General features: G+C 45.3%; 1 protein-coding gene across 2 annotated transcripts; it reads right to left on the bottom strand.

The window, feature by feature from the left end:
• Nucleotides 1-569: 569 nt before the first annotated feature.
• Nucleotides 570-10,664, bottom strand: birc7 (baculoviral IAP repeat containing 7). Of its 2 annotated transcripts, none has more exons than XM_063208111.1 (7): nucleotides 10,080-10,664; nucleotides 9,249-9,369; nucleotides 9,072-9,153; nucleotides 8,731-8,776; nucleotides 5,752-5,961; nucleotides 4,275-4,343; nucleotides 570-1,858 (listed from the first exon to the last, which is right to left on the bottom strand). In XM_063208111.1, exons 1-7 carry the CDS (start codon nucleotides 10,621-10,623, stop codon nucleotides 1,650-1,652), a joined length of 1,281 nt encoding a protein of 426 aa, XP_063064181.1. In that variant the 5' UTR covers nucleotides 10,624-10,664; the 3' UTR covers nucleotides 570-1,649. The 2 variants fall into 2 exon arrangements, with proteins under 2 accessions (XP_063064181.1, XP_063064182.1); XM_063208112.1 differs by having other exon boundaries at nucleotides 9,249-9,348.
• Nucleotides 10,665-11,152: the final 488 nt, after the last annotated feature.

Raw genomic sequence — 11,152 nt, 5'->3', positions numbered from 1 at the left:
CTGATCCAGATACACTAATTCACTGTTTTTAAATCTACATGGGGGCAAGCACTGTATGTATGTAAGAACTCGAACTAGAGCACAAGAAAAAACTAAAAAAACACATGAATCCTGGCCCCCTTCCATCTCCTCATGTTTGTAATAAAATGTAAAATGTCTTCCGTTTCTCCTTTTTGGCGGAGTGCCAGTGCAGTGCCAACCACCGGTAACGTGATCGCCGTCCGTCTGTCTGTTTGGTGTTCAAAGTGTAAATAGACGTTTGTTAATAAAAAAAAATGTGTACTTTCCATCAGCCGTCTCCCTGTGACTGTATTTGTGTTGGAGATTAGCCTGTGTGTGCGTGCGTGCGTGCGTGCGTGCGTGCGTGCGTGCCCCCCTGAACTGAGTAGAAGGGCACTGCGGAGTATGTTGTTCAAGTCATAGCAGAGGTCTAGCCCTGCGGCTGTGGATGCAGCTACGAGTCTCGTGCTTTAACATTACTATACACTGAATACTGTAAACAACACACTATGTAAACATCCCCACTGACTGTGGTTCGGGACAAAAGAGCGAGCCAGAGTTTTCTTGCAAAGAACTTCTTTATTATGAGAACAACAGAGAGTAAGACTGTCATGTCATGTCTGTGAGCATAGAAGACAAATCTATTCCTGTAAAGAATGTGCATGAATGTGAGGTGTGGTTTGGGGAAATCCAGCGTTAAGAATATTAACGGTTATATCCAGCTACAATGAATGGTGTGTATTCAGTCAAAACAGGGGAACACTCCCAACATGGCCAGACTAGGCAAGCCTGGAGAATGGGTTGTTGTGACTTAACTGGTCTGATGTGTTTCACTAGTACCACTAAGCATCTGTTGGAAGTGGCATGCCAACACCCGGCCAATGGTGTGTGTGCAATACAAGATAGGCTATCACTTCGTCGAGGAAGTGTGAAGCCTATACCGCTTCCTAGCGCTGAATTCATTAGACTGCATTACTATTGACTGCAGTTATCTGAAGGTGTAATCTCACATTATAACATAGCTATACGCCACAATACTGTAGCACAGCGTATATGACTCTAATGGTTTCCTTCATTATAAATGAAAAACTATTCATTTTTCGTTTGTCCCTCATGTCTACAGTGACTTAATGTGTTGTTGCAGTGTGTCTGTGATACGCACTGTGTATGCGCATGCCTGAGGGAGAACGCCTGAACGCATCTTTATAATAACTAGAGAGGTACATGCTGTGGGAATCATGTGAGATTGTAATGTGGTAGTGTGGTATGTGTTAGTTCTTTCTTTTTCCAGTTTTGTGTGTTTGCGTTTGTCGCTTGCTTTATCTTTGTACATGATGGTGGCACACACTTCTGGTTGTATTTTTGACTGGTGTTCATATCATGAAGACGGTGGGCACACTTCAGGTTATTGTTTTTTTCTCTATCGTTTACGACAGTGATTCACAACCTATGGGCCGGGGCCCACTGGTGGGCCCTGAAGGTATTCCAAGTGGGCCTTGAAATCATTTTCCAAAAATAATAATCATATTTTGGTGTGTGTTGTTGTTGATTTATTTGAGTTTTATTCTTAATTGGGTCAGAGGTGGGCCCTGAACATTTTTGACAATTTTGAGTGGGCCCAAAGTTGAAAAAGGTTGGGAACCCCTGGTTTACGACATGAAGGCGCGTACACTGCCGCGGATGGTGGCGCGGCAGATAGGGCAGTGTCTCAGGCTGGCGGCGCAGTCGGTGCACACCACCAGGTGGCCGCAGGGGATGAAGACGATGGACACCAGCTTGTCCATGCACACCTTACAGGTGCGCTCCTCCTGCAGCTGACGAAGCTGCTCCTCCGCACTCAGGTCGGCCAGGGCGGCGGCTGTACACACACACACGCGCACGCACACACATGTACACACACACACACGAACACAGAGATGCACAGGCAAAGTAGAGACAACAGTGTTAGTATCAGGGCTTGACACTGGCACCTGCCAACCGGCCAAATGCTGGTAAAACTTGGCTGTGGCTGGTAACAATTTCAGGGTCACTAGCCAATTTGGCAGGTAGCTTATTCTATGGTATGACATATCAGAATAGTGTATCAAGAACAAGGTCAGTTACCGGTACTCACTTTCTATTTGTTTCATTTTGTTTGTTTTATTCCTATTTAGAAATACTTGCAATCATATTCTTACTTAAAGCACCCCATCTTCTGAGGTTAGATGTACAGCATCATGATAAAAAATGAAATAAAAAATGAAATGTGTGGCTAGTAGAATAGCTGGATGGCTAGTGACTCGGGAAAACCACTAGCCACAGTGGCCGGCAAGCGAAAAAGTTAATATCAAGCCCTGGTTAGTATGTGCATAGAATTAGGTAAAAACTTGATTTTAAGCGGCCTGTATTTTCAGTTACTCATAAGTGGTGTAAGAACGTGGAAGTACAACTGCAGTGCATGTTATTACATTATGCTCAACATGTAGGCCTATTTCTCAACGTGTATTTTTCTGTGTCTACATACCAGGTATGCTTTGGGCCTCAGTTCAGCCCTTTCCTTTGCCTCCGTGGAAGAATTGACCACTTTGGCAGTACTACAAAAGTACTACAAAACCACCTCATAGTACATTATGGTCATTATTGTCATACTGGTATAGATACACAAAATATATGACATAATAACATGTACTGAGGTTGTACTCACTGTACAAGTTCTTACACCAGTTATTCCTATGTACCTAATGAGTAGTACACTGTAATTGAAGGTCCCTTAAAATAAAATGTACAATTGCATGCAGACTAGTAATACCACACACATCCATGTGACCATGAATTTAAAAAGGTGAATCATTTGAATTGGTGTAAATATAAATATTAATTCAAGTTTAAATACTGAACACATATCTCCAGATGAATATAAAATATGCAGTTTATTTACTACTGTATATAGTTTTCAATCATTGGAGTCCCTTTTGGCACGGATCTGTAGTTAAAGAAACTTGGCGTCGTGTTTATTTGGTATTTTGTGGGGTTTTTTTTGAGAGAGTCATAGAGCAGGTTTGTGTCTTGGCTACCATCTGGTGTGCATGACAACCACAGCTTTGAGCAGTGCTGTTTTTGCTGCTGCTGTTGTTCAAAACAGTACCAAGGGATCATAGTTGTTTTAGGTTACTTATGCGAGTAGAATTTTAAAATAGCTACTGTAAAAAGCACACACTGCCACAGAATCTTAATGTAACTGCTGCTCCATACGCTTCAAGTCACGACGAACTCAAAAGAACACTTTTTTAAATATCTACATGACATGTACACACAAATTATACTGTATATTGTGTAAATGCAAATAACCTGTCAGAAAAATCTTCAACCAGAAAGGGAGAAACAGTGTGATAGAACCTGGGTACCCTTCTCAACAAGTCCAAACTTATCTAAAATGCTAATAATGCAGAATATTCCAGAAGATAATTGACAACAAATCACACAGATAAAAATGGATTTCTAAATAGAAACTCAAAGACACACGTATGCAATCAAAACATAGAAACCTCCTGTATCTCAGATATATATGTGTACACACAAACATACGCTCATTTGAACAGGATGTCACACCCGTCTTCTAACCGGTTTTCCAAAACAGGTGCATCACATACACGCTACCCGTGAGTGCATTGCAGCATAGCATTATAAGGTTTTACATACAGAAATGCAGTTTTGATATGCAGTCACACTTGAACACACACGCCTAACTTTAAACACACACATACATGGTACACATGCTGAAGATAGACGCTGAAGGTACACACACACACTTACACACACACACACACATACACACACACACACACACACAATTAAGCATCAAATTAATGTAGCAAATCAAAGCACACCATGACCAGCATCAGGCCCACAGCAACAGAAGCCAAAACAGCAGACGTAAATGGTATGAAGTGCATGAATTGCTACGTTTACATGAGACATTTAATTCGGAATTAACTGACTTTAATTCTGAATAAATCTTAATTCCGCTTTGAAAACGTCACGCAAACACCTCTTAATTCTGAATTAAAGGAAAGATCAAAGTATGCTCGATGGAACTATTTAATTCTGAATTATTAATACGGAATTAGAAACATCATGTAAACGTAGTGAATTGTGAAGTGATATGAAGTCATGGCAGAAGCTAAAGCAACCACAGTAGCAGCAGTAGCATCAGAAGCGTAAAGCAGCCACAAGCATTAGCATCAAAAGCGTATAGCAGCCACAGCATTAGCAGTGCAGTGAGGCGCGCGGATGACCTTTGTCCCTGGCTGTGACCTGCGCTCTTCTCCCTCCGCCACTGTTGCCCTGTCTCTCCACCAGCGGCTCTACGGGAAACAGACCGGCAGACTGGTTATGAAGGGGTTATGGTGGTTTATCAGACTGGTTATGAGGGGTTGATGGTGTTGTATCAGACTGGTTATGAGGGCAGTTGTGGTGGTGTATCAGACTGGTTATGAGGGCAATTATTATGGTTTATGGCAGCTGAACAACAGTTCTAATAGCCTACATTCAATGGAGTACATAGGCTTGTAGGTACTGTACTGTACGGATATGGCGTAGTGGTACTTCTTAGTGTTAAGAAGTTGAGTAAACTATGCAGTACATATGGCGATGGAAAAATGTATCATGCAAGGACAATGTAGGCCTACCCTTTGTTTCATTTCGTGACAGGTTGTATTGTATTAGTGGTGAAGTTTTCGCTTTGGAATTTAGAATGTGCGTATTGTAAGAGAAGAGAATTTCCAAAGGAGGTTGAATAGGTTCGAAGAGATTATGTGCATCTCCAATCCACACCACTGTGCGTATTATCCAAACCTGACAATAGGTCCCTCAAACCCACCTATGTACCCGAGTGACTGCCCCCACCCCAAAAAACCTTTCACCCCAATAAAATCCTCCACCCTCACAGATATAATTCCCAGCCACCCAACAACACCTCATACCTACCCAACCCCTACTACCTCACCTGATGTTTGCTTCCCCCTTGTAGCAAGCAACCCCATGTGAGGAGCTTCCCTATGTGATGTGAGTCCTATTTGACTCGTCGTGCATGTGCTGTTGGTGCAAACATGAAACGCTTGTGTGACAGCAAGCTCATCTGACCTCAGCCACGCAATTTGAATCTGAAGATGGCAGTGACAGCGACAGCCTTTGGGGGCTTAACGCTTTATTGAACATTGAAAAACTTTATGAACTATTTCAACGAGTGTTTCATGTTTACATCAACAGCACATGTGCGACTCACATATGACTCACATCGGGCAGCTACTCAGATCGGGTTGTTGCACCCCTATACACCCCATCTCCTACCTCGTGTCTTCTCCCCTATCCCACAATACTCACTACCCCCCCACACCTGTCCTCTGCTCCCCTAACCCACAATACCCCCTACACCCCCCCCCATGCTCTCTGCTCCCCTCCATCCACCCCCCCACCTGTCGTCTGCTCCCCTCTATTCCCCCCCCCACCCCCCACCTGTGGTTTGCTCCCCACGTAGCCGGTCCTCCTCTATACCCCCCACTCCCATGTCCTCTGCTCCCCTCTACCCCCCACCCCCCACCTGTCGTCTCCTCCCCTCTACCTCCACCCCCCCACCCCCCACCTGTGGTCTGCTCCCCGCGTAGCCGGTCCTCCTCTATGCCCCCCACCCTCCCATGTCCTCTGCTCCCCTCTACCCACCCCCCGCCCCCCCACCAGTCGTCTGGTCCCCTCTATTAACCCCCCACCCCCCACCTGTGGTCTGCTCTCCGCGTAGCCGGTCCTCCTCTTCCGCCTGCAGTACGTCGGCCACCAGGTCTGAGACGGAGGTGTAGTGGCGGCCCGTCAGCAGGTAGCGTGTCTGCACCAGGCTCTGCACCAGCGCCGCCTCGAAGCCCATGCCCAGCACCGTCTGCACCACGGGGGACAGCAGGGCCGCCGCAGACCCCTGGCCCCCCACCACGTCTGCCGGGGCAGAGAGACACACAAATCATTTCCCCAAACTGTAGCGGAAGGACCAAACTATAGCGCAGTGGTTCTCCGCCTTTTTTCAACAAACGCCCCCCTTGGCCTCATCACAAGCCCCCCAACGCCCCCTTGACCTTATCATAAGCCCGACAACACCCCTTTCAGTATTAAGCCCCCCACCACATCTGCCGGGTCAGAGAGACACATAAATCATTTCCCCAACCTATAGCCGCGGAAGGACCAAACTACTATAGCGGACCCAGAGGACCCTCTGTCCTTCAAAATGGCCTACCTGTGAAATGGCCTACGTGTATCTGAAAAATAGGCCTTGTTGTCAAACCAACATAGGTATTTCTGATATTGCATGTGTGTAGGCTATTTTGAATGTGACCACGTCTGCCGGGTCAGAGAGACACACAGATCATTTCCCCAACCTAGTATAGCTGAAGGACCAAACTAGAGCGGAAGAGGACCCTCTGTCCTTCCAAATGGCCTACGTGTGATGTATCTGAAAAATGGGCCTTGTTGTCGTCCAACCAACATAGTATTTCTGATATTGCATGTATGTAGTGCTATTTTGAATGTGAAATGAATGTTCCCCAACCACGTCTGCCAGGTCAAAGAGAGACAGAGAGGTGGAGGAGGGGTCAGTGGGTCTGGAAAAGGTCAAGAGGTCAGGTAGGGAGCTGGTGTGCTGCGGGCTCATCACGGTACGAGGGGTCAGAGGGCCAGCTCGCCAAAAGGCAACACAGGTCACCACAACATGGGGTCAACAGGTTGCTGCTGTAGGGGCCCCCAAGGCCTGACAAACCTCAGGCTGTAGAGGGGCCAATAGAGCTCCCAATGGAGTCTGGAATCACCTGTGGCTAGGACTAATGGCCAATGTATTGCAGACAGTAGCTGCCAACTCTCACACAATCAGCTTGAGTGACATGTAATGACCCATTTTCTCATAGTAGTAGGACCTTAATGCACGCCGTACCTCCAGTGGCACACTGTAATAGTCACTGAAAAGTTAACTACCATAGTATTACACTTCCATGACATGACACAGGGCCTTTAGTAATGCACTACGACTTGGTCACTGCCATTCTGGTCACAACAAATGTATAACGCTGTGTCTTCATGGGTTAAGTTAAAGCAGCTTATTTGTGATGAAGTCATACAGCAATAGTTTCAGCCACTCAACATGATGGCAACGTGGAAAACAAGCTCTTGTTTTCAAATCAGTGAAGCAATGTACAGTAGACAATGTGCAATGGATGATTTCCTTTGCTCTGAATGACCCACTGTGCATTCACGCCTTCCAGATATTTTCAGATACAAAGAGTGTTTGAGAGTTGGTGAATGTCAGAATAGAGCCAACATACACAGGCAGATAGCAACTGTGACAGTGCATACTAGGAACATGTTGTGCAAATGGAGTGTGAATTTGAACTCAGTCACCTCAGGGACAAAGGCATAGGGGGTGGGAGGCATACTGTGCAACAGCTTTGCAATGCTTATAGCGATGCCCCTTCTCTTTCCCCTCTCTCTCTCTCTCTCTCTCTCTCTCTCTCTCTCTCTCTCTCTCTCTCTCTCTCTCTCTCTCTCTCTCTATCACACAAACACACACAAACACACACACACACTCCAAATGCGTGGTCATTTAGGGACTGACTGAAAACATTTTCTGTATTAAGCATTATTTCTTTGCTTCATTGTCAGCGAGTGAGTAAAGCAGGTGAAGCATCATGTCATCAACATGTGGGCAGCAGCATACGTGTACATGGGCATGCGATCCAGCCAGCTACTTTAAAGGGCAACTCCTGCCAATTTCAATGTGCTGTTGTATTGCTTACGCTACCCTTGACATGTCAGTACCCGGTGACGCCGCATTTTTTGGCCCAGCCCTTTCCGAGATATCAGCTATTCTAATGTAAACTTTTGTTTACATTTTTTTTTTAATTAGCATAGGCCTACTCCAAATATTTTCCCAAAGGGTATCGCTGTTTGCTAGCTGTCTGCTGATGTTGCATAACCTTTTGGATGTTTTTGGGAATAAATAGAATGAAATGTAAACAGAAGTTGCCCCCATTAGAATAGCTCATATCTCGGAAAGGGATGAGCCAAAAAATGCGGCATCACCGGGTACTGACAAGTCAAGGGTAGCGTGAGCAAAAATGAAATTGGCAGGAGTTGCCCTTTAAGACATCAAAGCATTGGTCTGACCCTTTGGTATTGGCATTGATGAGTGAGTATGCTCACTTCAAAACGTCAGAGAATGCGTGCATATCAGTAGAACAGGTGCTTGACCAAATATAAGGCAACTGAAAGGAAAATAAAGGTCCGCAACACTGTTAAATGCTCCCAAAAATGTAATAGCACAACGTTTCAGACTCTCAGTCCTTCATGGACTGAGATTCCGAATTTTTGGGAGCATCGAACAGTGTTGCGGACCTTTATTTTCCTTTCAGTATGAGTGCATCTTAATATGGGACCTTGACTCCTCCACTTGCCTCCTCCACTCGCTTCTCGTCATGATGACATCACTGACAACAGCATTATATTTCAATATCTTGCAAAAGCTCAATTGTAGAGTCTTTTTCTCGTGTGCAATTGTTATGGTGAATGAAAACAGTCCCTCAAAAGTTGTTGTGGCTAGGCTGACAGCTGGGAAACTTTATCGCTTTCTCCACGAAGGAAGGGCCAGGAGGTGGGACGAGGAGACAAGCACAAGTGGAGGAGGCAAGGTCACATATTGGGATGCACCCTATGTTCACTTACCACTTCCTGGGGTCATGTCTCGGGTAACAGGAACTTGGGAGCCACTCTGTAAGATAAGTTTGTAAAGGCTGTTATTTTAATATGTACTGTACATTCAAAAACAGTATATGTCAAATCAATGACAATATCAAACCAACACCAATATATCAAACACAATAATATCAATGAAATTTTAAAGTCAACATTACATATATTTTTCAAAATAAATTCAGTTATATAGGCCTACATTTAGTAAATTCAGTGATAATGTTCCTTGGGCCCTTGTCATGAATTGTATTGGTTGCTTTAAAGGTGCACGATAAGGGACATTTCATTGTGACAGGTAAAAGTGTGATGCTTACAACTGTCTCCCCCATGTGAAAGTAGGACTCCTGGATGTTGCTGACATACTCACGTCCTCTTGTTTGGAGCAGATACTCACACCTGTGGGGAATGGTGTGGCAAAATGTCAGACTAACCAACTGCAGCTTTGTCTTTTTTCTTTTTTTTCTCGGCACACTTTTTCATTGTCCCCTTACCGTGGAAACCACTTGGCATGCTCTTGCCACGGGTCATCACCAGGCTCCCAGTTCCTCAGACCCCCATCACAAAAGAAGCACTTGACATTGTCCCCATGGCCTACCAAAACAAAAATATCGCCTACATTATGTGATTATGTGGGTTTTGTTCTTTCTTTCTCTCTCTCTCCTCCCCCGCCCCCCCCTCTCTCTCTCTCTCTCTCTCAAACACACACACACACACGCACGCACAGAGAGAGAGAGAGAGAGAGAGAGAGAGAGAGAGAGAGAGAGAGAGAGAGAGAGAGAGAGAGAGAGAGAGAGAGAGATGTTAAAAAGACAGTCACATATTCACACGGTCACACGTTATTCTTAGTCAGTCACATATTCACACAGTCACACAATATTCTTAGTCTTTTAGGGCTTTAAACGTTAAAGTTATGAACCACTTCTTCCGAGTGCTTGCTTTCACATATTGCATATTATTGGTTCTTGTGAAAAGGTTGATGTTTTTCCTCACATTATAGTGGAAAACAGCACCACGGCGCGAACTTCAATGGAATGGCAACAGCCTCGCGCTGTCTAGCTTTTTCTCTGCGCCTGTCAGCGTGACCCCAGTCGCGTGATCCAGTACACAAAGAACTTTAGCGATCCATTTCATTTTTGTGAATAGGAAATGTGAACGCAAATGTTTATTGACTGAGAGGAACAATTAAAACATTTTGATGTTTGTGTAGGCTATTGTCCCTGTTTCGTTTTTGGTCTTGGCTCCGTGAGTGCGCAAAACATGGCAAACAGGACAGCTTATTGTTCCTATCCATGATGGGCGATAATCAAAAAAATGTTACATACCAGTATAGAAAAACCCTGCCCTGGCCAGAGCATCAGGCTGGACAGAAGCTCCTGTCGGCCAGTTGTGATATGTGGTCAAGCGAGCATCTTCCGACTCCATCTCCGGGTACACCGCTTGACCGCCAACTCCTTGGTCATCCACGGTCATCCTCTGAAGTTGAGTCAGAAGTTGTCCATCCACGTCGTCTGATCCAGGTTCGATATATCGCCGTATATTGCCAACATTTCTACCCAGAATGAAATCACACCTGGGAAAGTGCCGTCTATGTTCCTCCAACGCATTGTCTCCATGAACCCAAAATCTCAGTATTCCTTCGCAACAGAAACACTGCACCTGATCTCCGGCACCAAGAAAGTAAAATCCAGCCCTTGCCAAGGCCGTCGGGGTTACCGGCGCGTCGCTTGGCCAGTTTTGGAAAGTTCGAAATCGTTCCTCCTCGCTACGCATCCCGGGTGGCTCCCCAGGGTCCGTAGAGAGAGTGCTCCGGTCATCCGTCATGGTGGGGCTTGCGTTTGGGCTGCCATCCGATCTCGTGCCCGTCATTCCACTTACGTTCCATAGTGGACCGTCCACCCGAGCAGCAGAGCGCGCAGTGGCTATTTACGGATTGACACTTGCGCAGTGAAGCGTTCCAGAATACCCCTGTTGGTCAAAAGGCGTGTGGCCTAGTCATGCAAACATGACACACCAATAACAAATGTCTGAGATGTGAGATATGGATCAAATGGACATAGAAAGCTGGCACGTTTTTACTGAAAAATTAGTAAACAATCATTAAACAATCAGTACCAACATTTGTAGGCCCTACTATGGATGCCCTTAGCTAACCACAGTGTTTTATTTGTTTGTTTGTTTGTTTGTTTGTTTGTTGGTTGATTTTGAATTTAAAATTTGCTGGGTTATATTTGGTGCAAAAGACAGCTGCGGAGACAGATAGAGAGAGAGAGACAGATAGAGATAGAGAAAGATGCATGCATGATAGGCTAGAGCAGTGTTTCTCAACAGGGGTGCCGGGGCACGCTGGGGTGCCGCGGAAACGTGGCTGATAAACAAATGATGCAATATAATACAT

Source organism: Engraulis encrasicolus, chromosome 10, assembly GCF_034702125.1.
Source record: "Engraulis encrasicolus isolate BLACKSEA-1 chromosome 10, IST_EnEncr_1.0, whole genome shotgun sequence".
Lineage (NCBI taxonomy): Eukaryota > Metazoa > Chordata > Actinopteri > Clupeiformes > Engraulidae > Engraulis > Engraulis encrasicolus.
The sequence above is the reverse complement of the archived record's forward strand: the minus strand, read 5'-3'. Positions and strand labels throughout refer to the sequence as shown.

What these genes read in the sequence shown, in the direction of transcription:
- birc7 (XM_063208111.1), bottom strand. Translation starts at nt 10,623, where the DNA reads ATGACGGGCACGAGATCGGATGGCAGCCCAAACGCAAGCCCCACCATG. An exon ending in CATGCCAAGTGGTTTCCACG is followed by an intron (nt 9,154 to 9,248) that starts GTAAGGGGACAA and finishes CATTCCCCACAG; the next exon opens with GTGTGAGTATCTGCTCCAAA. An exon ending in GGTCACAGCCAGGGACAAAG is followed by an intron (nt 1,859 to 4,274) that starts GTCATCCGCGCG and finishes GTGTGTGTACAG; the next exon opens with CCGCCGCCCTGGCCGACCTG.